Raw genomic sequence first — 23,380 nt, 5'->3', positions numbered from 1 at the left:
ATTCTGCTTTGTTTTAATATCCATCCTTTAAAGAAATCCTTTGATGAGGATGAAAATGCAGCAAATTTACATTTAGGCATTAAGCAGACACCCTTATCCAGAACAACTTACATTTTTATATTATGTTATATTATTATATTATGTTATATTATTATATTATGTTATATTATGTTATATTTTATGTTATATTATGTTCACCAGGCTAACCCTAACCCTAACCCTAAACCTAACTCCAACTAAAGATCTGTGTATTGATTATGCACTTGAGCGAGGAGAAAGTCATTTTGTTGTTACTCGAATGGACTACAACGACAAATAACGCTAACTTAAGCTTGAACTTGAGCTTGTTTATTTCTCTTAATTCGCCCCATCTGTAGATAATGCTGTAAGCTCCACAGAATTAGAAATATGGTGGTAATATACAGGGGTGTTAACATACAGCACTATCTCAGCTTCTTCTTCTTCCTCGTCCCATTAGGGGTTTCCTCAGGGGACTATTTGTCTCCATAAATCTTTTTCATGATCTGCATATTGATTTGACACGTTTTATGCCGGATGTCCTTCCTGACGCATCCCTCCTCATTAACTCTGTGGCTGAAAAAAATAATTTAAAAACATATCACATGAAAAAAAAAACTGTAAAGATAGACAAATAGAGATTTCTCAGGTTTATACCTGGTGTTTTATATCTGCTCTTTGATAAGTTGTTTACCTTCTTAAAGAAATAAATCAGGCGATGTGGTACAGAAAGAACAGAATATTGTAAAATGTTATTGTCTAGTACCGTGGTTCTCAAATTGGATTTTTTACTGCCTGTTCGAGAGTAAATCACAAATCAGCATTTTCCTGTCTATTATACTTCTTATGATGTTCTCTTACTAATAGCCTGTTTTACTGAACCGAATTTAATTATTGTTAATTGATATAAAACAAAATGTACACCAATAAAAATCACATCTTGAATGAAATGTCAGTTTTTATATAATTCTGTTCTGTTGGTGGAAATTTCAGGAAATAAAATGCATCTATGGCTGAAATTAAATTTTAAATATTGAACCTGATATTTAATAATAAATGAATACATGCTGTAGTACAGTATAAACTGCTATGAGCTATTAATTTTTTATTTCCTTATTACAGTATGTTGTCTGACATAACGTGAGATATGTACGCACAGATAGACTAAATGTGATGTGCTGAGCCTGTTGAGACTTTTAAACATCCTCTAAGAAACAGCAGGATCTCTAATGATAATCCCAGGAAGAAGAAATCTATTTATTGTCTGTGGCGGCTTTTTAAAATTGAATTTCAATCAATAAAGGCAATGTAATGCATCCAGTTTGTGATGGAAGCATAGCTCGGAGGCTAATGCATCAATTAGTTTTAATAGTCGCCACACAGAGAGTGAAACATCTGATAGATCTTTTGCTTAAGTAACACTTGGCCAGTGGCCTTTAGGACTAATGTTATTTGTTGCTTTAGTCTTGGCACAAATTTATCGCTCAGCCAAAATAGATTTAGTTCTTTCATTTATTTTTACAACAACAACAACAACAACAAAAAAAAATCACACTATCTACATAAATGAAAAAACACGTTTGACTCACTATTTCAATAATATATTTACATTTTATACAGAAACCAGTCTGTCTGTCTGTCTGTTTAGAAATATTTTGCCAAGCTTTGTGCCAGATTATTACAGAAGTTTTGCCAGCGTACTGCACCTGCGTTAAACTGTGGACGCGTCTTAAATCGACCGCTCGACTGAAACTAATGAAACTTTTGCAGTACTTAGATTTCTGCCTAAAGTTTAACCTGCACCATAAGTGAAGTTAAAATGTTGAGTAAAAGTGATGTTATGTACAGTTATGTGTCTGATTTAATAATTTACTTTACAATAATCTACTAATGTGCTACTTGCTCAATATAAATGAACACCCGCACCAATAGATATTAATTAGAAAAGATAAACTGAATATTTTTACTGTTGAGTTTAATTGGGTTTAATGGGTTTAATTCATATTTTTACCACTGAAATAACAGCGCTGAAGTGGTATAAGTGAATTTTAACACGCTGGAGTCGTTTTAAGACAAAACTTCATCTTTATCTGATCTACTTTTTCGATTTCTTATCTGTGATTCACTCTCCGATTACCGAACAGGGAGTGTATTTGTGTGACGACAAAAAACGTACAACTTAACTTGTGTAAACAAGGCGTGAGATACTCAACATTACAACATATATATTTTTTATATTTATATAAAATAGACAGAGAGTTCTGCCGTACAGAAAGACAGACCGACATGTAGGTGGGGTTCAACCTGAAATAATGATAATAATAATAATAATAATAATAATAATAATAGTATCACTGATCACATTGAAGCTGATCTGATTATTTTTAGCTTCAAACTTTTAACTATTTCAATAAACTTGTTTTTTTTGTAAAGACGGCTAGTACAGAATAAGGCAACATTAAGATAAATTCAGACTGTTATAATGCTTAACTCTAAAGATTTAAAATATATAAAGTTAAAACCGGTTTATACATTTTATTCCAAACTAATTAAATAATAAGTAATTTAATCCCTCAGAATTTATAACATGTTTACCATTTTCAGAACTTATGAGCGATTATACAAAATACATTGCTTTAATTTGATAATTTAGTAGTGCTGCTCATATTCAATATCACGACATACATAGCCTACGTATATAGTATATTTATGGAAGCATATGGGCGTCTTATAAATCCTTCTTATGAAGTTTGATATAATTATTATGATGCCAATATGCTTCTATAAATATTAATCATAATACTAACTGAATACTGAAATGACACACTTGACCGTGAACAGTATGTACATAATCTTGGTTTTTAATAGTGTGTATTGCAGGCTTTTGTAATAGTTGTGCCCTTGGATACAGAAGCTCATTTGGTTGCTCTGTTTGTGCAGTCTGCTTGGGTTTTTTCCAAATAGCCTCAATCACGTTGAGGTTCAGGGGCTGTGGGGACACGCCAGGATAGGTTAAATACAAATAAACTAAGGTCAAGTTATAAATGCTGGAATAAATGGTGTAATTGATTATAATAGAATTGGGTTGAGTGATCAGGCTCATAAGTTCTCAAGGTTATTTTTCAACCAGAATTCATTGGATGAAATCCAGTCATCCCAAACTGATTGAATAAGATGTAGGTATACAGTTCATGGAAACATGGAAACTGTTGAATTTCACCAGGTTGCTCTCAGATTAATGATGAAGAGGGTAAGGTCACTCAGCACGACCTGTAAGCAGCAGCAACAATAAACAATGACTTGTACCATAATAACCCCCATTCCCAAATAATAATAATAAAAAAGCACAGATAATTTAATGTCCAAGCTGCTTTGGAACAATATACTCTGTGCAGAGGAAACAAAAATAAGGGAAAAAAATGTTTTTTGTATGATCCCGGGAACACCATGAACATCACTCCCAGAGTGAAGCACGGTGGCGGGAGCATAACGATATAGAGCTGCTTCTTTACAAACAGCACTGGGCTATAACACATAATGAAAGGACACATGAATGGAGTGATATGCCAGCCCATGGTAAAAGAAAATATAATTACATTGATTAAAAAAAACTAGGAAGAGGATGGACTTTTAACAAAGCAAAGATTCTAAAAATACAGCCAAAATAACCCCAAAAGACTCAAACCCCAATTAAAAATTTAGGAAGGATTTTTAAATTGTGAGCTCATTAGAAAAATCATCATAACCTTGGGGAATTGAAAACATTCTGCCAAGAGGAACGGGCCAAAACTGAACCACGATGCTGCAAAAGCTAATTACATCTTCTAGACATCTCAGTGCCAATGATTGCTTTTCTATTCTCTTTGTTTACGTATACTAGGGTATGTAAACTTTTAACAAGAGTTATTTGTGTAATTTCAGTCTTTATTATGATTAATATAATACTTGCAAATTTCTTTAATGAAAAACAGCTTGATGTGAGTGCTACTCATGAATAAAAGACATAAGAGTTCCGCCTCATTGATCACTGGAGTTTTCAAAAAATGGGAAACAGCCTGAAAGTCATGAGCAGAATTTTATAACTACACATAATTTACAAACAAAACATTGAGGCTCTAGGCGAGTACAGTGTCAATTAAGTTGTAAATAATATGTGTGCATTTATAAATAATAAAATAATGAAAAATAATCAATAATATTTATAATTATGCCATTGTTTTTATGAGCACATTTATAACTTAGCTTCATTGTTTAATGCTGAATTTTATCAAGATCTGGGTTCATTCAGTATTTCTCAGTTATTTATTCTCTATATTATATAATATTTTTTAATACTGTATAGACAGGATATCTGATTTACAATTCAAAACAACATACAAGACCCATCCACTATATATATATCCACCATCTTTATTTCCAATCAATTTCTTCATTTCCATCCAATATACTTCTATACTGCTCAGTGTGTACAGTATATAACCTGAAACTAGCTGCTTTCCACGTAAAAAAACACGAACATGAAGGTAGTTTTGAAAATCAGTGCTTTTGTTTTTTATTATCTGTTACATAAGCTTTTACTCTGTTTCTTCTCTGGGAGCGATGGAGTGTAAAAGCCTACGTACTGCAGGAGTCCACTACAACACACACACACACACACACACACACAGAGCACATCTAACACACACCAGCAACCCCACCCTCCCTGCGGAGGTTTCAGAAGGGCACCCTGGAGTAATAGGGTAATCTGTTTTCTTTCTATCCTCTCTCTCCCTCACTCTCTCTCTCCCTACTTCTTCTCTGTCTCATTCACTCGCTCCTGTCTCAGCAGTTCAGGCAGGCAAATGAGAAGAAGAGTTTAACTAAGCACATTGGCTCAGGGTGCATGCAGCTTCCAGCACTTTGTCAATTAAAAGTCCCTCAACATACAAGCTCACAACATCCCTCGTGTTACACTCTTCCTTAAAAGCAGGTAATAATTCTAATTAATGATACTTTTTAAAGTTTTAATATTTAAAATCAATGTACTCATCCTTAAAATAAAGCTATTTTTCAAGATTGAATTAATCATTAATTGATTGATTGATTGTAAATGATCATTAAATCTTAGCTCCAGCCTGAACCACATGTTATCATTAAGAGATTTTATTTTTGTTAAAAAATGATATTGTTGTTAATTTTGACACTCATTTTGAGGGTCAAGTATCTCATTACTCATTAGTAGAGTAAGTATCTTATTAATAATTAGGAGAGTAAGTATCTCATTACGCATTACTAGAGTAAATATCGTATTAGAAATTACTAGAGTAAGTATCTCATTACACATTACTAGAGTAAGTATCTTATCACTCATTAGTAGAGTAAGTATCTCATTACACATTACTAGAGTAAGTATCTCATTACGTATCAGTAGAGTAAGTATCTCATTACGCATTAATTGAGTATGAGTAATGAGATACTTAATGAGATACTTCTTATTACTCATCAGTAAGTATCTCATTACGCATTACTAGAGTATTTTATCACTCATTAGTAGAGTAAGTATCTCATTACGCATTACTAGAGTAAGTATTTCATTACGCATTACTAGAGTATTTTATTACTCATTAGTAGAGTAAGTATCTCATTACGCATTACTAGAGTAAGTATTTTATCACTCATTATTAGAGTAAGTATCTCATTACGCATTACTAGAGTAAGTATCTCATTACGCATTACTAGAGTAAGTATCTCATTACGCATTAATTGAGTATGAGTAATGAGATACTTAATGAGATACTTCTTATTACTCATCAGTAAGTATCTCATTACGCATTACTAGAGTCTACACATTACTAGCAAGTATCTCATTCCGTATTATTAGAGTAAGTATCTCATTACTCATTAGTAGAGTATGAGTAATGAGATACTTAATGAGATACTTCTCATTACTCATCAGTAGAGTAAGTGTCTCATTATTCATGACAAGAGTAAGTATTCCATTACTCATTAATAGAGTAAGTAACTCATTACGCATTACCAGAGTAAGTATCTCAATACTCATTAATAGAGTATGAGTAATGATATACTTAATTAAATACTTCTCATTACTCATTACTAGAGTGAGTATCTCATTCCGTATTAGTAGAGTAAGTATCTTATTAATCATTAGTAGAGTAAGTATCTCATTACGCATTAATTGAGTATGAGTAATGAGATACTTAATGAGATACTTCTTATTACTCATCAGTAAGTATCTCATTACGCATTACTAGCAAGTATCTCATTCCGTATTATTAGAGTAAGTATCTCATTACTCATTAGTAGAGTAAGTAACTCATTACGCATTACTAGAGTAAGTATCTCATTACTCATTAATAGAGTATGAGTAATGAGATACTTAATGAGATACTTCTCATTACTCATCAGTAGAGTAAGTATCTCATTATGCATAACTAGAGTAAGTGTCTCATTATTCATGACAAGAGTAAGTATTCCATTACTCATTAATAGAGTAAGTAACTCATTACGCATTACCAGAGTAAGTATCTAATTACTCATTAATAGAGTATGAGTAATGATATACTTAATTAAATACTTCTCATTACTCATTACTAGAGGTAGTATCTCATTAGGACTGAGGGAGGAAACCCACTAAGAATAGGGAGAACATAAAACTCCACACATACAGAGGGACAGACATCCCTTGAGGTGGGAATTGAACATGAACCCTGAGGATGCAAGGCAACAGTGCTAACCATTATGCCACCATGCTGCCAATAAAATGATAAATTGTTTATAATGAAGTAATTCTTTTACTTCTATGTGTTTTTTCCTTTCCGGTACCTTTAGTTTCATGCTCAAGGAATTCTTGAAACGCAGTCAAGTCTTGTGTCCCTGAGATACCAATACAAGTATTTATATCTCACATTTTGCAGTGTTCCACTTTGGTACTGATTAAAATTCCAAAATCTAAACACAATTACAAGTATTGGAAATGTGTAAGAATTAACTAACATTGCTTTGTATCCCACTGGCCAGGTAAGAAGGTCATCAGTAACACAATCCACCATATGGCCAGGGGTATCCACAGGACACATGGGAGAAACTGTTCACAACCTCTTCAGCCCTTCAGGTCTGAGGAACAGTGGTGAAGAGAAAGCCATTACCTGAAAAGAAAAAAAAAAGTTCTGAAATCTTGTCAGAATTTTTACAAAAGGCATGTTGGAGATCCAGGAAACTGGGGGAAAAAAAGGGTTGTCTGATCTGATGAGTCAAAAATACCACTTGTCATAAAGTGCTGTGTTTGGTAGAAACCCAACCGTGCTCATTCAGCCCTGTGAAAGCATGCATTTGATACAAACAGTTTGACTATAATGCTTTATGTCTGCAGACACTCTGAAAGTTTTAGGACAAAAATTGCCATGAACAGTAACTAAAAAACATTTCTATTAAAGAGAAACTGCACATTTGTCCTTAAAAAACAGAGTTATAGAAGTGATTTATTTATTTATGCTTGTGCTATCTGGTGTCACCCAAATGAGGATGGGATCCCTTTTGAGTTGCTTCCCTTTAAGAGCTCTTGCTCATGTCGCCTCAGGGAGGTTTCTCTCTCAGCACCGTCACATCCAGCTCGCTTATTAGAGATGAAGCTAAAAAATCCAAACATGTCTCAGTGTATACCCAGAAATTTTCATTTCTGTAAAGATGCTTCGTGACGATGTCCATTTTTAAAACTGATATACCAATAATGTTTAACTGAATTTAATTGAACACAATTTATTTATATAGCACTTTTAACAATTGTCATTGTTGCAAACAGGTTTACAGAATCTAGAGAAAATGATGTAAATGAGTGTGAAATGTGAGAAAATGTGTATAAATCAAATTGATCAGATTGTCCCTGATGAGCGCGAGAAAAAACTCCATGAGTTGGCAGTAGAAAGAAACCTTGAGAGGAACCAGACTCACCCAACAGATAGCAGGGATTGATCTGCTACTGCAGTCACAAATCATCAGAGAATAGCCAAGGCCAGGACCATCTTCATGGTAAAGTGGAACTGTCTCCAGTCACCACATGCATCTCAAACAGACCACATGGTGCCTCCATGCGACGAGATCTCCAACCAGAAGCGCGCACCAGGATGAGTCAGACAGGTCCAGAGGGCAGAGCAGGTCTGGATCATTCCTATTGTAGCGTTTTTACGCCGGAAAGAATGCTGGAGAGACGAGTGAGCTTATTTGCTGCCCAATGCAATGGCTGGGAGTACTTTATTTAGCACACAGCAGGTAAGGCATGAGCAGCACCTTCACTCAGGAGCCTACATCCAATTGAGCGTCAGCCTGAACTGGAGCACATTTCACACGTCACACACCTCAACACACACACAACAGGGCCGAAGTCACTAACCCAAACACCTTTCCCCATCATGGTGAATACACCGACATCCCCGCAAGGCATGCTGGTCGTCAGCCGCCGCCCCGCCCACGCCACACTATAGTGAAGCTTGATGGTTCTAGCATCATGCTGAGTAAATGCTTTTCATTAGGAGAGACAACAAACAGGGTTTAGGGCCAACTGGATATTTACGCACACATCAAATACCTGCTTTTATGTTTATTTAATTCCAATTCCATGTTATGATAAAAAGGCCTTTGAAACTGATGGTGTATAAGATTGCACAAATGTAAAATTTAACCATTTTTGTAGAGAAACAAGGGAGTTTTTCGACATAAAAAGACATCTGGTTATTGACCGGCACAAGTCAGGTAATTTATATAAAATATCTAAGCACTTATACCTACCACTGTGCACAATCAGGGCCAGGTTTGAGATAAAGGAAAAAATGATTATATCCTCCCTATGCACACTGAGACGCATGCCTTACAAAGAATATCTTTAAAAAAAAGATTGTATAGAATTTCTACAGGAAAAACATAGGAGTAGGGCTAGCATTGGGCGTTGGTGGCTCAGTGGAAGGTCTCTCGTCTGCCTTGTGAAAGGCCTGGGTTCACTTCCCAGCCACTGGATGCAGTGCCAGTCCCAAGCCCAGATAAAATGAGCATCTGTTGTAAAACCATGTGCCAAGCTGTTGTGTGGATGAACCCTCAGCAGCTGAAAGACTAACAGTGTTATTAAAAACTAAAATTATTTAAATGTTCCAATATTTCATCTCCTTAGAGATGTGACCAACAATTAGAGCTTTAGCCAATGGCTCATTGTCCTATACTCTTGATGCTGTGATGTTACACTTCTAGGTGGAACCACAAGTTATGGAATGCTAGTAGTCCGGATGACAGTGAGAAGACATGGAGAAGAAGAAGTAGTTATTGACTGGTTCAGATCAGAGCCGCTAAGTGTTTTTTCTATAGCTCTGACAAATATCGCATGACAATTTAACTTTATTACATTAAAAGCATCAATTAAAACATGAGTAACTGATACAGACATAGATGTAGTTTGCTAAAGATCCAGATGTTAACCTATTTTTAATTAAGTGCCGGTGCACTTTAATGTTAAGGTTCTAGATAATGTCTTATGGATTTATTATTGTGGTTTATTATGGTTCAAACCGACCTATTATTATTATTATTATTATTATTATACACAGCAAAAGACCACAATAAAAGGGTTGAACACTTTTGCAGGCAGCATATTTTTTTGTCTGCTTAAAAACATTTATTGTTAAGATAATCTTACCCACTAGTATAATACTACTACTACTACTACTACTACTAATATAACTTATATAGTTGTATACAAAACAGAAATCCTTGGTGGGTGATGGTCAGTGTTTGCAGGATCTGCACCTCTAGTAATTAGTAAATTACTATTCATAACAAGACACCACACGTTACATCATTATTAAGTGCTGAGCCCTAATAAAGGTTTGATCTTTGATCTTTTCTATACAACGTTGTACTGAAGTTCTGTAGGAAATATAAAATACAGATCTGGAGAAAGTGATATAATACCAAACGCTATCCATTAGTCCACCAGGGAACTCTGTAACCTCCTGTCCCACTCTGGAGCATTAATAAGGAGGGACTCTTGCTAGGTATGAAGTACTTTGTCTCCACAATCTCCACCTTCTTCATTTCAAAATACTCAATGCAATACTCAGGGCTATAAGCTTTTTATTCTGATACATTGTGGAAATAACAAGTGAAATGTAAACAATGCAGCATGAACGGAGTAGAGTGGGGTGTGGAAGAACTCCTGAAAGAACTGGAACAAAGAAATGGCCAGAGGCTTCACACTAATTAATCTAAACATGTCCATAAGCAGATCTCCTGAGACGAGAATGGAGAATTAAGGAGAATCTATAAGCCACCAAAGAGTGAGAACGTTTTTTTTTTTCTTTGTTTTGTTTTGTTCTTTTTTCAAGAGCAAGAAGAGCTCTTATGGAACTGCTGGATATTTTATAGCAATGGGATTTTGTTTAAAAGGCAGCATTTTTTTTAACTAAGTTCAATAGTGTGTCTCCCCAGAAACTCCCTAGAATTCTGTGGAATGAAGTCAGAAGTTCTTTGAAGTCCTATTCTTCTGTACAACATGAATATTAGAGCAACATTTCCATAAAGTCCTAATGAAGTTCTACAGAGATCAATAGACATTTTATAGGACATTTTTGCAACATTTTAATGGAGACGTGAATCACAGCTTTATAATTACAGTTTGGTTGATTCTTGTGGTTTCGACTTTCAAAATCAGCTCTACTTTCATGACAGTCGATTTTGTGAAGATTAGCATTTGTTACACCAGTACAAGGATATTTAGGCATAAACCTGGTTGGCCCAGCTAAGGAGATTAAGCCCTGCCTATAGATTTAATGTAATAATAAACAGAATAAAATTTGCTGTACAGACACAAAGAATCACTTTTGAATGATTATTTTTTTTAAATCCATTTTGACCTCCATTTATCCAACATGTTGAGCTCTAGACAGCCCCTCCCCCCAGCCCCCCTAGCCCCCCCCAGGCCCCCCCAGCCCCCCCAGCCAAGCAGCACTAAAGAGTCTCTTGGAGTTTGCCGATAAAGGATTAGGGGCAGCCTATGGGATCTTTTGCTGCCAAAAATATTGCTCATGGCACGGTAGTGTGCAGAAACAGCAGGCATATCACATCTGGTTTAATAAAATAGATTAAAATGAGCTTTAATGTCTTCTTATTTGCCTGCCTACTCTCATGCAAGAATGAGCAGCTTATTAAGCATTTAACTTTCTCACTCTCTGTGTGTGTGTGTGTGTGTGTGTGCACAAATAAAAAGGGGAATGTGTATTTTTACAGATAGATTTCCACCTCTCTTTCTTTCTTTCTAAACATTCATTTCCAGTGCGTCCTCGTACCGATTCTGCATGATAGAGCATCCTGCTGCGACGCAAGTCAAATCAGTGCAATCTCATGCACAGTAATGATTTTCCCATTCGCACACACACAAACACACACACACACACACACATACACACTAATCTGAACAAGCTAGCTGACATCTAATCTTATTTTGGCAATTGTATCTACATGTGTTGGTAGGTTGCTGGTTATACGCTCTAGGAATTGCAAATAACTTTAAAGCAATTACATCTAAACTATAAACTAATAACAAATCTTTGTGACATTTTTTTTAATCAGTGTATAGCTTCATTTTATATTTCACAGAAGTAATTATTATTATTAGGGTCTCAGGTTTATGTTTATTAAGTTGTGATGGGCCACTAGATCACAACTCTAAGATGTACGTACATTTATTTTCAGTAACATGTGCGCACACACACTCTCTCATTCCCACGTGGAATCGCGCCGCGTGGCACACCCCGTCGTCTACACGCATGATTTTGGAGGCCCAGGGTTTCATGCCACCTGCTGCACCATTATTTATATCAAAAAATTGGCAGAAGCTCTAGTGCTGGTTTTACAAATTCCCCATGTGTAATTAATGAGCATTATAAAAAAAATACCCCACACATCTCTTGTTGAGACTAATTATGTAGAAATGTCAGGCACAGAATTAATAGTCCACACTGACGGAGCTGCCACTAGAAACTGAACACATTCAGGATCACAAATGTTTATGTCATATTTATAAAAGCAGTTAGAGAGGCCTTTGTTTTGTGACACGGTGCGTTATGCATCATGCTGTAAGCTGTAAAAGGTAAAGTAAGACTGTCACGTGTTTCCTCCGAACAGTTACAGTTAAAGCATTTGTTGGACAGTTAGAGAGCAACCAACAATTTTGTCTTATCATACATCTGAGCAGTTGAGAGTTTAGGGCCTTGCTCAAGGGCCCAAAGGGGGAACCTGATGGTGTGAAGGTTTGATCCCTGGACCTTCTAATCAGGACCCCAACACCTTAGCCACTGAGCTACCCCTGCCCATGTCAGCCTGTCTGGCACCAGTGATCATGTCATGGTTAAGTCCCTAATTCTGGTATTCCATGACTTTTAACTGAAACCGTTGGCCTGATTGGATGGATTCATGCTTCAATTTGCTGTAAGATTGTAAAATGCATTGCTCACAGGTACATAGAGGCCGAGTGAGCAGCAAAGACGTCCTGTGGTTGGGGAGCTGATCTAAGCAGATGCCTAGTTATCACCGACCCTCTATTACTTATTCATCCATTCACCAATCTAGAAACCTGTGTAGGGACCCTGGAGGCCAATAGTGATTGGCCATTTTACAACTATGGTAGGAACTCCGGTCAACATTCAAACACTATGGGCAATTTGAGAACGCAAATTAGGGCAATCTGAATCTGGAGTACCCAGAGGAAACCCACCAACTCCAATGCACACAGACCCCGAGGTGGGAATCGAACCCTTCACCCTGGAGTTGTAAGGCCACAGGGCTAACCACTAACCCACTTCTGGAAACATCAATAAGACTTTCACAAATTTTGTGAAACAATTAAATATTTTTTATGTCACACTGCTTCATATGAAATTAGACACTCACAGCTTTAAGAATCTACTTTAGTATAGTTTTATGTTTTTAACTTAACCCTAGGTTTTAAACCAGTAGGAGCTCCAACAGAGGATGAGTGTTGTAATATAGTTTTAACAACCTCTATAGTGGTATTGTAGACAATCAACTCTAAGAACTACAAGCTGATCTTAGATAAATGCTGAGGTCATACTCACCATGACTTTCCTAATTCTCATCAGTTTTGACCATTTATTCAGTTTTAGACATTTAAGTCAGAACAACAAAGCTTAAAAAGCTTTTATTCTGTTCATCCAAAAGATGAAGAGGGAGGGAAGGGAGGAGGGAAAGGGAAGGCAGAGCTGACTCGTGCGACTGAAATCAATCAGATGTTCCCCCTCCATCCTCTCGCTCGCTGAGATTCAGAGTCAGCTCCGAGAAGCCAGCGTAGGCGCTCTTTCTGCCTCGCTGTCCCTTTCTCATTCATTCCGCTCAGTGCTTCAACCCCAGCATCTCCTGCCTTCTTCTCGTCTCTTTCACACCTCGTACGGGATTTCTCCTCTTCCGTTCCGTTTTTGGATCTGTTCTTCTTCACTCTCTCTCTCTCTCTCTCTCTCTCTCTCTGCGTCTCTGCTTTTCACACTTGGAATGTGGAACTCTTTGGTTTTGACTTTGTTTGGAATCTCCACTTTGGTCCAGGGTAGGTGTGTGTGTGTGTGTGTGTGTGTGTGTGTGTGTGTGTGTGTGTCTGTGCATTCCTTCATGCGAGACTATATAAGTGATAAAGCTATAAAGAGGGAACTCAGAAGAGAATTCTAACCGGTGCTGTAACGATGCTGAGCTTGTATGTGTGTGTTTGTCTTCTTTCAGCGATATGTTCTTAATATACAGAACCTGTAGAACATGTTTTACTGGTGAAGGAGTGATTTTATCATAGGTAGAAAAAAAGGATCGAGGGAAGAGAGAAGGAGAAAAAGAGGAAAAAAAGACAAACATGCTTTAGCAGTGAAGCGCTGGAAGCTGCAATCATAAATTTCACCCCCTCCATCTCTCTCTCTCTCTCTCTCTCTCTCTGCTTCTTGTTTTCATCCATCCGCATCCATCCAGGGCACTGCTGAGGGGATGCAGAGACAGAAATAGTGACGCTGAGTGCAGATTTGTGCTTTGATCTGACAGCCTTGTTATGTTATTATGGATATGTTGCTGCAGTGGAGTTGAGAGAGAGAGAGAGAGAGAGAGAGAGAGAAAGAGAGCGTTTAGGAGTTGCAGAAACATACTATAGGAATAAACTAATCTGACATTGACTGCAAATCAGTGCTATTTCCATAAAAACCTGTTCAAAACCCCAAAAATGTGTTACAAATATACATTTCACTATACTTATTTTTGGGTACTTATGGTCACACACGCAACAATTGAGTTCGATACTTCTCTATAGATATAATGCACTGATTTTGTTAAAAATTAGTTATGATTTAAGTTTCTTTAACTAGGTGAAATTTAAGCGGTCCTGTTTATGACTCAGGGTGTATAAACCAATCAGCCATAACATTATGACCTAATATTGAGAACAGGTCCCCCCTTTTACCATTAAAACAGTGATGCACAGCAATTTAAAGTTCAGTACCGCGTCTATTGGATCGAGCTTCATGGGCCAGCCTTCACTCTCCATGTGCATCAGTGAGCCTTGACCACCCTCGACCCTGCCGCCAGTTCATAGAGTTTCCTTCCGTAGATCAGTTTTCGTCCAGTTTTGTCCGGAACATCCCACAAGAGCAGCGGTTTAGGAGTTGCTCGACCCAGTTGTCCATCCATCACAATTGGTCCCTTCTCACAGTAGCTATAGTTACAATATCTCATACCGATGGCACCTGGAAGGAGGTGCGATATGTTAAATAGCAAGTGGACATTTTGTCCCTGAAGTTGATGTGTTGGAAGCAGAAAAATGGGTACAAGGATTTGAGTGACTGTGACAAGAGCCAAATTCAGCTGTCTAGAGGACTGGGTCAGAGCAACTCCAAATCTTGGAGGTCTTGTGGGATGTTTCCAGGCTGCAGTGGTCAGGACGTATCAAGTAGGGTCATGGGTAGCCAAGGCTCACGGGGGAGTGAAGGCTGTCTCGTTCTTTTTGGTTTAGGAAGTAAAGTCAGTGTTTAAATACAGATACATTTGGTTTGGTATTTTGGCCCGGATCCACATTTTGTTCACATGTATATCTTAGTACAGCAATACAACCTCACTGGTTCTCATAATGCTTTTGCTTCCCCACTGTGAACACATTTACATTTTCAGTAGAACACCAATCCGTTCTTACGCTGTATGACCCAACCTTCGACTGGGACGTAACACCGATCCATTAGAAGAGCTCCTGTAGTTGTTATTTCTGAAAAGGTTAAAGCTGGTTCTGATCAGAAGTCAGAACACACAGTGTATCACTGTTATGGTGGCCGAAGGGAGGGACATGGACTATATTAGGCAGGTGGTCATAATGTTATGGCTGATCAGTGTATATACGTGGGGTGTCCAAGTCAAAGTGGGATTGTACACATTAACAGAACGCAGTTATGAAAGTAAAAATGCACTTTATTTCTCTATATAATCTCCTGCTATACACATGCACTTATTCTAGTGTTGATCGAGTCTCATCACATCACCGTGCTCAAAGTCTTCTGTAAATGTCAATAGCTTTTATGCCTTCGTTTACACGACATTCCATCACAAGTCATTCACCTGTCCTGGTTTAGCGACACCCCTAACCCCGCCCCCATGTACTGTATATCCTCACTTATGTAAACATTAAGAAAGCAACATACTACATTACAGACCAGTTTTCAGATGAAATTTGCTCTGGCACATTCTCCAGCATGCTCAGTAAAACCTAACTGCTGTTTCACTTTACAAACTTTACAAATCTGTATCTGACATTACTCATTATTTTTCACACCAACTGTGTAGAATTTAGGTAGGAGTTTATGTTGGGTTCGTATGTTCTCCCTGTGCTCTTCCTCCAGGTTCCCCTGGGTTTCCTCCTTACAGTCAAAAGACATCACTGTAGACTAATGGCATTTGTGTTTGCCCCTACACAGTTTAAGCGGTGACCTTACACTGGATAATCAGTGTGGGTAGTAGATGGATGATCTCCTGTCCTCCAACCCAAATCCCTTTAGCTTATATGAGGTTTCCAGCACCCCTAATTAAACCATGTCACAACACACCTGCTCTTACACTCCGCTCATGAATACCACACATGCTCATGTTAGACGGAACTAATTAATGCCCTAATCAAACCTGATTAAGGATATTACAAAGATCATTAAGTTGAGATGGATGAGGACAACAGCTCTAGCTTTGTTCTGAACAAGATTAATGTTTTACTGAGACACCGCTCCAGGCTTCACAGCACCACACTTTTGATCCTGTTAGCATATAAATCAATGATTATATCAAATGCGCAGGCACATTGTAACATCTCGTCTTTCACGATGATTTGTATCATCAGGAGCTTTGAATCTCTTTTATAAGCGATTAGGGATCTGGTTTTTCAAAGAGACAATACTCTGATGTGAAAGGCCCCGATGATGTTTCTGTCTAGTTTCTTAACGTCTATCTACAGTGGATTGTGCTCTTTCACTCTTCTCTTCATTGATATAAAGTACATGGGATTTCTTATATCCGAAAATGTCTCAGCGTAAAGATGTACTAATGTTGGACAATCTCTGGTGTGTTATGGTGTGGCACATAAAAGACGCAGAGCAGATGTCTTTCCACAATTAAGGTTTTGATAGATTGACTGGTGTTGTGCACGTGGCCTACAGCTCAGAACATCAACCTCAATTAAACACCAGCTGAATCATCATGCATCATCCTTCTCTTGTTTAAACCTCTCTCTCTCTCTCTCTCTCTCTCTCTCTGCATGCTTCTGTGCGTTCGAAATATTTCCCTCATTGATGCTTATAGTACCATGGTGTAATATCTAGTGGTTTATTATACGTAGGTAATGAGTGAGGATTAAGTGCTTATTCATTACTAGCACACTTGTCATTGACGGAAAAAGAGCCTGTAGAAAGAGTTAAAATGTTAGAGCTAAAAATAATCTGAGCAGTTTTAATGTAATCAGCGATATTATTATTATTTCAGTACGGCAGAACTCGTTGTCTAACTTATTCATTAAGATAAAAAAAGTAATATGTTGTACGGTTGAGTATCTTACACCTTGTTTACGCTAGGTTGTACTTCTTTTGTCGTCAGCCAAATACACTCTCTGTTTGGTAATCGGAGAGTGAATCAGATGAAAAATCGAAAAAGGTGAAGTTTTGTTTTTGTGTGTTAAAATTCACTTATACCATTTCAGCTGTGAAAATACGAACTAATCCCAGTAAATATTATATTCAGTTTCGCTTTTCTAATTAATATCTATTGGGGCAGGTGTTTGTTTACATTGATCAAGTAGCTTATCAGTAGGTAATTTTAAAGTAGATATACAACGATTGACACAAAGCAATTGCTGGCTCAGTGGTGAGTTTTTCACCTGCCATGTGGAAGCCCAGGGTTGGATCCCCAGTTACTGGATGTGGTGCTGTTCCCAAGCCCGGATAAAATAGGGAAGGGAATTCCCTACGTCAGGAAGCCGAGTTGTTGTGCGGATTGAATGGTCCGCTGCGATGAGCCCTCAATGCGAGAAAAAACTAAAAGCATTAAGGGTTAACAAAGGCCCTATATGTTGCTGTGACACACTGGTGGCTCAGTGGGAGGATTTTTGCCTGACATGTGGAAGGCCCAGGTTCAGTCGCTGCCCAAATGGTGTGGTGACCCCTTGCCTGGAGCAGCTGAATGACCAGCAATGTATATATGTATATTAAATGTATATTAAATGTGTGAGAATGTACTTAAAATTAGGAGAAAAAATTAAATAAAGTCACTCTGGCAAATGCATTGTGTTGTAAAAGCATTGAAGTAAATCAACACAGACAAGGCCGATCCTGTGCATCTTTGGCTGACACTAATGAATATTAATGAGTATGCAAATACACTGGTCATGTGGCACAGTGTCAAAACAAACAAGTTGTCAGAAACCCAATAAGTGAAGATTTTTTTTCCCGACAGATTCAGTAAAAAGCTTGCGTCCTTTTTTGCGAGTTAGCCTTGTGTCTGCCATGATGGTTGTTTAGTAAAAAATTATAATGGCGTCCGAGTTCACGCAAGCTCGATGTGGCCGGAGGAAACATATGATAGTCTTTGGCCCTTCCGAACTGAGTGATAGTAGTAGCCTTAATGTGGGAGCCCCCTAGTGACTGGGAGGAATTGGATACAGCTGGATACAGGGGAGAAAATCAGGGAAAAAATCATATAAGAAAATTATAGAAATTATAATGAGCTCTCAGGATCACAGGGCCATAGAAAGGAGGTTGCGTCTAATTAGCATACTAAAAGTACAGGCTGAGCAAAATAATTTTAAAGATGCAAGGTGCAAGGCCAAGACAGTAACGGTATCACTCGTCATTTCTATGAATATTCTTCTTATTTATTGTGGCATGGATCAATCTTTAAATCCAGCACATAACTGTTCATGACATCACTTTTAATTTCACTTATGATGCAGGTTTAACTTCAGGCAGATACCAAAGTTTCATTAAATTCGGGTTTCGTGTCCTCAAATGTATGAAACGTAAAGATATCCTTGAAAGCGCAAGTTCTGACCGATGTACAGACCTTCATTTATTAGTATAAATAACAGAATGTTCTCTCTGTTTTTCTCTTTTCACTTTCTTTCACAGTTTCCGTTCAGGGCCCTTACCAGAGGACTCTGCTAAAAAACTTGCTAAAAGACTACAATCGTATGGAGCGTCCAGTCGCCAACGACTCACAGCCTCTCACAGTCGTCCTCACGCTCAGCCTGGTACAGATTATGGATGTGGTGAGACATTGGACTCCTTTATTCTATAACTTTCTTTTTTTTTTTTTTGCTGCTGCCTTTATGGATTTAAAGGGTAAGACTTTTATGTGCTTTTTCTGCTTTCCCCATCTCTGTGTGTTTTGATAAATCTCTCTCTCGCTCTCTCTCTCTCTAAAATGTCTTCAGTCCCTTACTGGTAGCAGTAAGAAATTGTACACTGATGGTCTATCCATAAAATAATCACAGGTCATGTAGCCACACAACAATACGGTAAAAAAAAATGTATTTATTTATTTTAAGTATTATATTTGATTATAGTATGATCGTTATTTTTTTAAGATAACACTTTTAAGATGATAAATCCTCTTAATGAGATACGGCACATTTATTCAAAATAACCACAAGTTTTACAATCAAACTGTGCGGCCCTGGTGTCTATATCTTTGCCAGCTCCAAACATATGTGATGCAGGTTGTAAGTGAATTATCAAGCTTTAGTGAATTATCTACAACCTGGAGCCGGTGTGTGAGCAGAAGAGAGATGTTAAAATGTTGTAGGACTTTTGGACCTCCAGAGTGGAGAGTCGAGAAACCAGGTTTTAAAAGAGGACGATGAGAGTTAAACATACGGAAAATATAACAGTAATAATGATATTAATATGTTAATAGAATACAGCAGAACCAGAGGCGGCATTAATTATTGGGAAACACATTTGTCCCGTAGGAAATAATGTAGATGCAGATAATCCGTTCCAGCCACCCTATAAAAGTATTACCAATATTACCAATTTCCAACACTATAATCGTATTTTTCCAAATGTAAAAAACAGACATGTTAATAAAATAAAATGTGAAATGAATAGACTTTAAACCTTACTTAACCTTAATTTATAATTCCGCTTGGCACCGGCTGCTTTTGAGTTTTTTTTCTTACAACCGTCCTTGATAACTTTGTTGTGTCCCCTGGTTCTATGTCTTCACTAAATCTTACATTAATAAATATGTCAATGAAATATGGCAAGTCACTTCGCTTGGGTTTCCACTGATGTAAACTAGTTTTAAACGGCTCCTCGACGTGTATGCAACTTAGTCGTGCTCGGTTCAGCTCGGTTTGTTTCCTCGTATAGTGCTTCCCATGCCGAGGCAAGTTTCTTGCAAAATTTAAGTTCCTAAGGCAAAAATCCCTTAGTTGGGGCGTTTGTATACCAAGGCACCAGTGTACTTTAATTTTATCACATGCAAAAATAATAGAGATCTTTTCTTTGGGGGTTTAGTTATCATGTAGGTAAGTGAAAACCACACCTTTAAGAATGTACTGAAGCACTGAAAATATTGAATAAAAAAAAAATCCTCCAGCTGTGTGAAACAAGCGAAGGTTTCTTTTGTCCCTGCTTTTTTCCTTTCTGTTCCACAGCTTGACTATGACCTCGACTGCTCACAGTGGTTTTTTTTAGTAGCATGTTGGCGAAAGTACAGGTTTGTCAATTTTCCTGTGCTTCATCTGTTCATTTTTTCATGCTCTTGGCTGCTGCTCTCTGGTTATATCCATTGATTTTTTGTTGGAACTGTCTATCTGCTTGTCTTCTACATGGATAGTCATTTTAGACGATGCTGAATCTGTGCGGCTTTGTTGTGCAGGTGTCTAAATACAAAGAGCAACTGTCCTTTTTTTATTTCTTTTTTTCAGGATGAGAAAAATCAGGTTATCACCACGAATATTTGGCTGAACATGGTAAGCCTGAGTCCTCACATTAATCCATATTCACTAGATTGTCATATTGTGCTCATCCTGGCAGTCTTGTGTAGGTCTAATCATCGACGTACTGTTATTCATGACACAGTTTATTTGTAGCGTTCATGTGCGTTTTGTAATTCCTACTCACATAAACACAGACATTAAATGATAATTTGGCGGCATGGTGGCGTAATGGTTAGCATTGTCACCTTGCACACCTCCAGGATCTGGGTTCTATTCCCACTTTATGTGCATGGAGTTTGAAAGTTCTACCCGTGCTTGGTGAGATCCCTCTGGGTACTCGGGTTTCCTCCTACAGTCTAAGGACATGCAGGTTAATCTAATTGGCGTTCCCGAATTGCCTGTAGTGTGTGAATGTGTGTGTGTGTGTGTACATATCTGAGACAGGCTTCCTATAGAGAATGAGTGAGAAAGATTAATATGAAGGATATAAAAGACAGAAGGCAGCAACTGTGTGGACTTTATTAGGAATGAAGCACAGATATGTGCAATGAAAAGCAATATACATATTTATCTAAGCTCAAGTCTTGATGTTTTGTTGGTTAAGGGCCTGAGTGGTGTGTAGGAAGAAACTCATCCTCTCTGTGTTAGCCTTCATGGAGCACGATCATCATGATTGCAACAAAGAGAAAACTCTCTCCGTAGAGCCGCTGGTCCTGCTTGGTGCCGTTCACAAACCAGGCGGTGATGTGTGCTCTGGATCAGGTGGTGGAGGTGTAAAAGGGTCCCAGCACCCTTGAGGGCAGTTTAAAGTCCTTCAGATGTCTCAGGTGGTACAGATGATGATACACCACCTTGTTAAGCAAGTGGTAAATCCTGAATTCTGCTGAAGTCCATTATCAACTCATTTGTCTTGTGCTGATGGTGAGGGAGAGATAAGATAAGATACAATTTAAAAGAGTTCCACCAAGTGAGAGTGTTGCTGTTAGATGTCTTGTGAAAAAGAAATAAAAATATTTGAATCCACGATGATGCTGATAAGGTCAGATGCCATCTCAACTGCTCTTTGTTTTGTTGTTGTTGTTTTGCAATTTCCCTTTCTTTGGCATTTTTTTCACCATGGCACGGTTATAACCAGACACAACACAGATACTCTCATTTCATCATTTTTAATACTGAACCCATGATGGTCGAACAACTTTGTGAGGAAGAACAAAAGCCTCGACCTGAAGTGGTGGCCCTGATATGAACAAGCTGGTATCAGAAAAAGGCTGAGCCCATCTCTGCCCATGTCAAGATAAAATGGGAGGGATGCATCTGGAAGGGCATCTTGCATAAAACCTGTGCCACGTTGCGTGCCAATCGGATGGCCGACTGTGGCGATCCCTTCGACGGAAACAGCTGAAAGACTCATACGAACAATGCATGGATACTGAATGGAAACAGTGTTGCTCTTTGAAGTTTAGACTTAACTCAACCTATTGATTAATCAACCAAGTACTAATACTCTTACTTTTGCCTAAGGTTTTGTAAAAGACTCATTACTGAAAACTTAAGGAGGAGAATAAGTCAAAATGACCATGTGATTTTCTACTGAGCATTAAAATGACTGAGGAGTCACACATTTTGAGGGACCTGGTGAAGGTGGATACTGCTTCCCGAGCATCGCTTAGTGCCATCCTGGAGGTAGTCATAGCTTGGTATTTAATGAAAGGAGCTTTTTTCTTTGAAGCTTGCATTCAATTACGCCAGTGAGATTGATTCCTTTAATCGATGCGCTAACCCCATCTTTAGACCACAAGGCAATTTTATGGGGCTCCTCAAAGCACACAAACAGTTTGTCAGTCACCACCTAGCTGGCTGGCCAGTGTACAGGCTGATCACTCAACGTTTATGGCAGTAATGCTGGATTGAGCCACAAAAGCACCGTCACTGTCTGCTGGCTGATAATGCATTCAATTTGCTGCTTCATATGTCCATAATAACGACGAGCAAAAAAAGCTGTCTTAATTCAAAGTCCATGTGACAAATGGGTTGGAGACATTCCCCACCTTTGAGAAATGACCTTTCCAGTTCTATGTGCTTTCCGAGACCAACCATCAATCTGTCTCTAGTATGTGGACAAGGCTGCGATGTGCGCCTAAGGTCAGACTGCTGACTGCTGCAAAACCTCTCTAACATTGTTCATAGCTCAAGACAAAGAGGGTTTCATATCATACTGAGAAAACTTGAACAGAGACCAGACTTTTATCTCTGTTTGTTCAGAGCAATCCCGGCTACAAAATCCGTTCCAGCTTTAACAGCGACAGCGCTGGAACAGCATGCAGATTCACCCGGTCCTGCTGAACGTCCTCATTGGGAATTCACAACTGTGATTTTGCTGTGAGACAGCTTATCTCCTGTCTCACTGTTACATCCCTGTAAGTGTGCATCTGCCCTTTTCCAGAGTTTGCTTACCCATCTCATTTTAATCCTATTTTATTATGTGCGTCCCCCCGAGGGGTTCCTGAAGATATTGCCGCTCCAGCTCACAGAGTTTTTATTTAGAGGATGTTGGTATCTTGATATCAAGCTTGTCTTTCTTTCATGTACATGAGCTTCCGTAATCTCTTCTTGGGCAGTATTCAGACTCAGCGATCTAAGTACAAAACTGATTACATGGGGGACAGTTGTCTGTATTTACAGAGAGGTTAAACACATGGCTGTGTTGAGTTCTGGGAGTTACACAATGATACATACTCGTATTGTGGTTCCATCCACAGTGTCACTAGTACTGCACAAAAGACTGATACCCGGAAAAACTCTCCATGATGTCACCCAGAGGTTTAAAGAGGTCTGGTTGGCGTCGTCTGTGACCACTTCTACATATCTCATGGCAAG

The 23,380-nt window shown here is 38.1% G+C and overlaps 1 protein-coding gene across 1 annotated transcript in view; it reads left to right on the top strand.

Annotated features, from left to right (window-relative positions):
* Positions 1–13,509: 13,509 nt before the first annotated feature.
* The window catches only part of chrna11 (cholinergic receptor, nicotinic, alpha 11), a 42,996-nt gene continuing 33,125 nt past the window's right edge, over positions 13,510–23,380 (top strand). The window contains exons 1-3 of the mRNA XM_053490543.1: positions 13,510–13,612; positions 18,687–18,826; positions 20,492–20,536. Of these exons, the coding sequence (XP_053346518.1) occupies positions 13,561–13,612; positions 18,687–18,826; positions 20,492–20,536 (237 nt within the window). The 5' untranslated portion in view covers positions 13,510–13,560. The remainder of the gene's footprint in view (positions 13,613–18,686; positions 18,827–20,491; positions 20,537–23,380) is intronic.

This window comes from Clarias gariepinus, chromosome 28 (assembly GCF_024256425.1).
Source record: "Clarias gariepinus isolate MV-2021 ecotype Netherlands chromosome 28, CGAR_prim_01v2, whole genome shotgun sequence".
NCBI classification, from domain to species: Eukaryota; Metazoa; Chordata; class Actinopteri; order Siluriformes; family Clariidae; genus Clarias; species Clarias gariepinus.
Note: the sequence above shows the minus strand (reverse complement) of the source record. Positions and strands in the feature narration are given on the sequence as shown.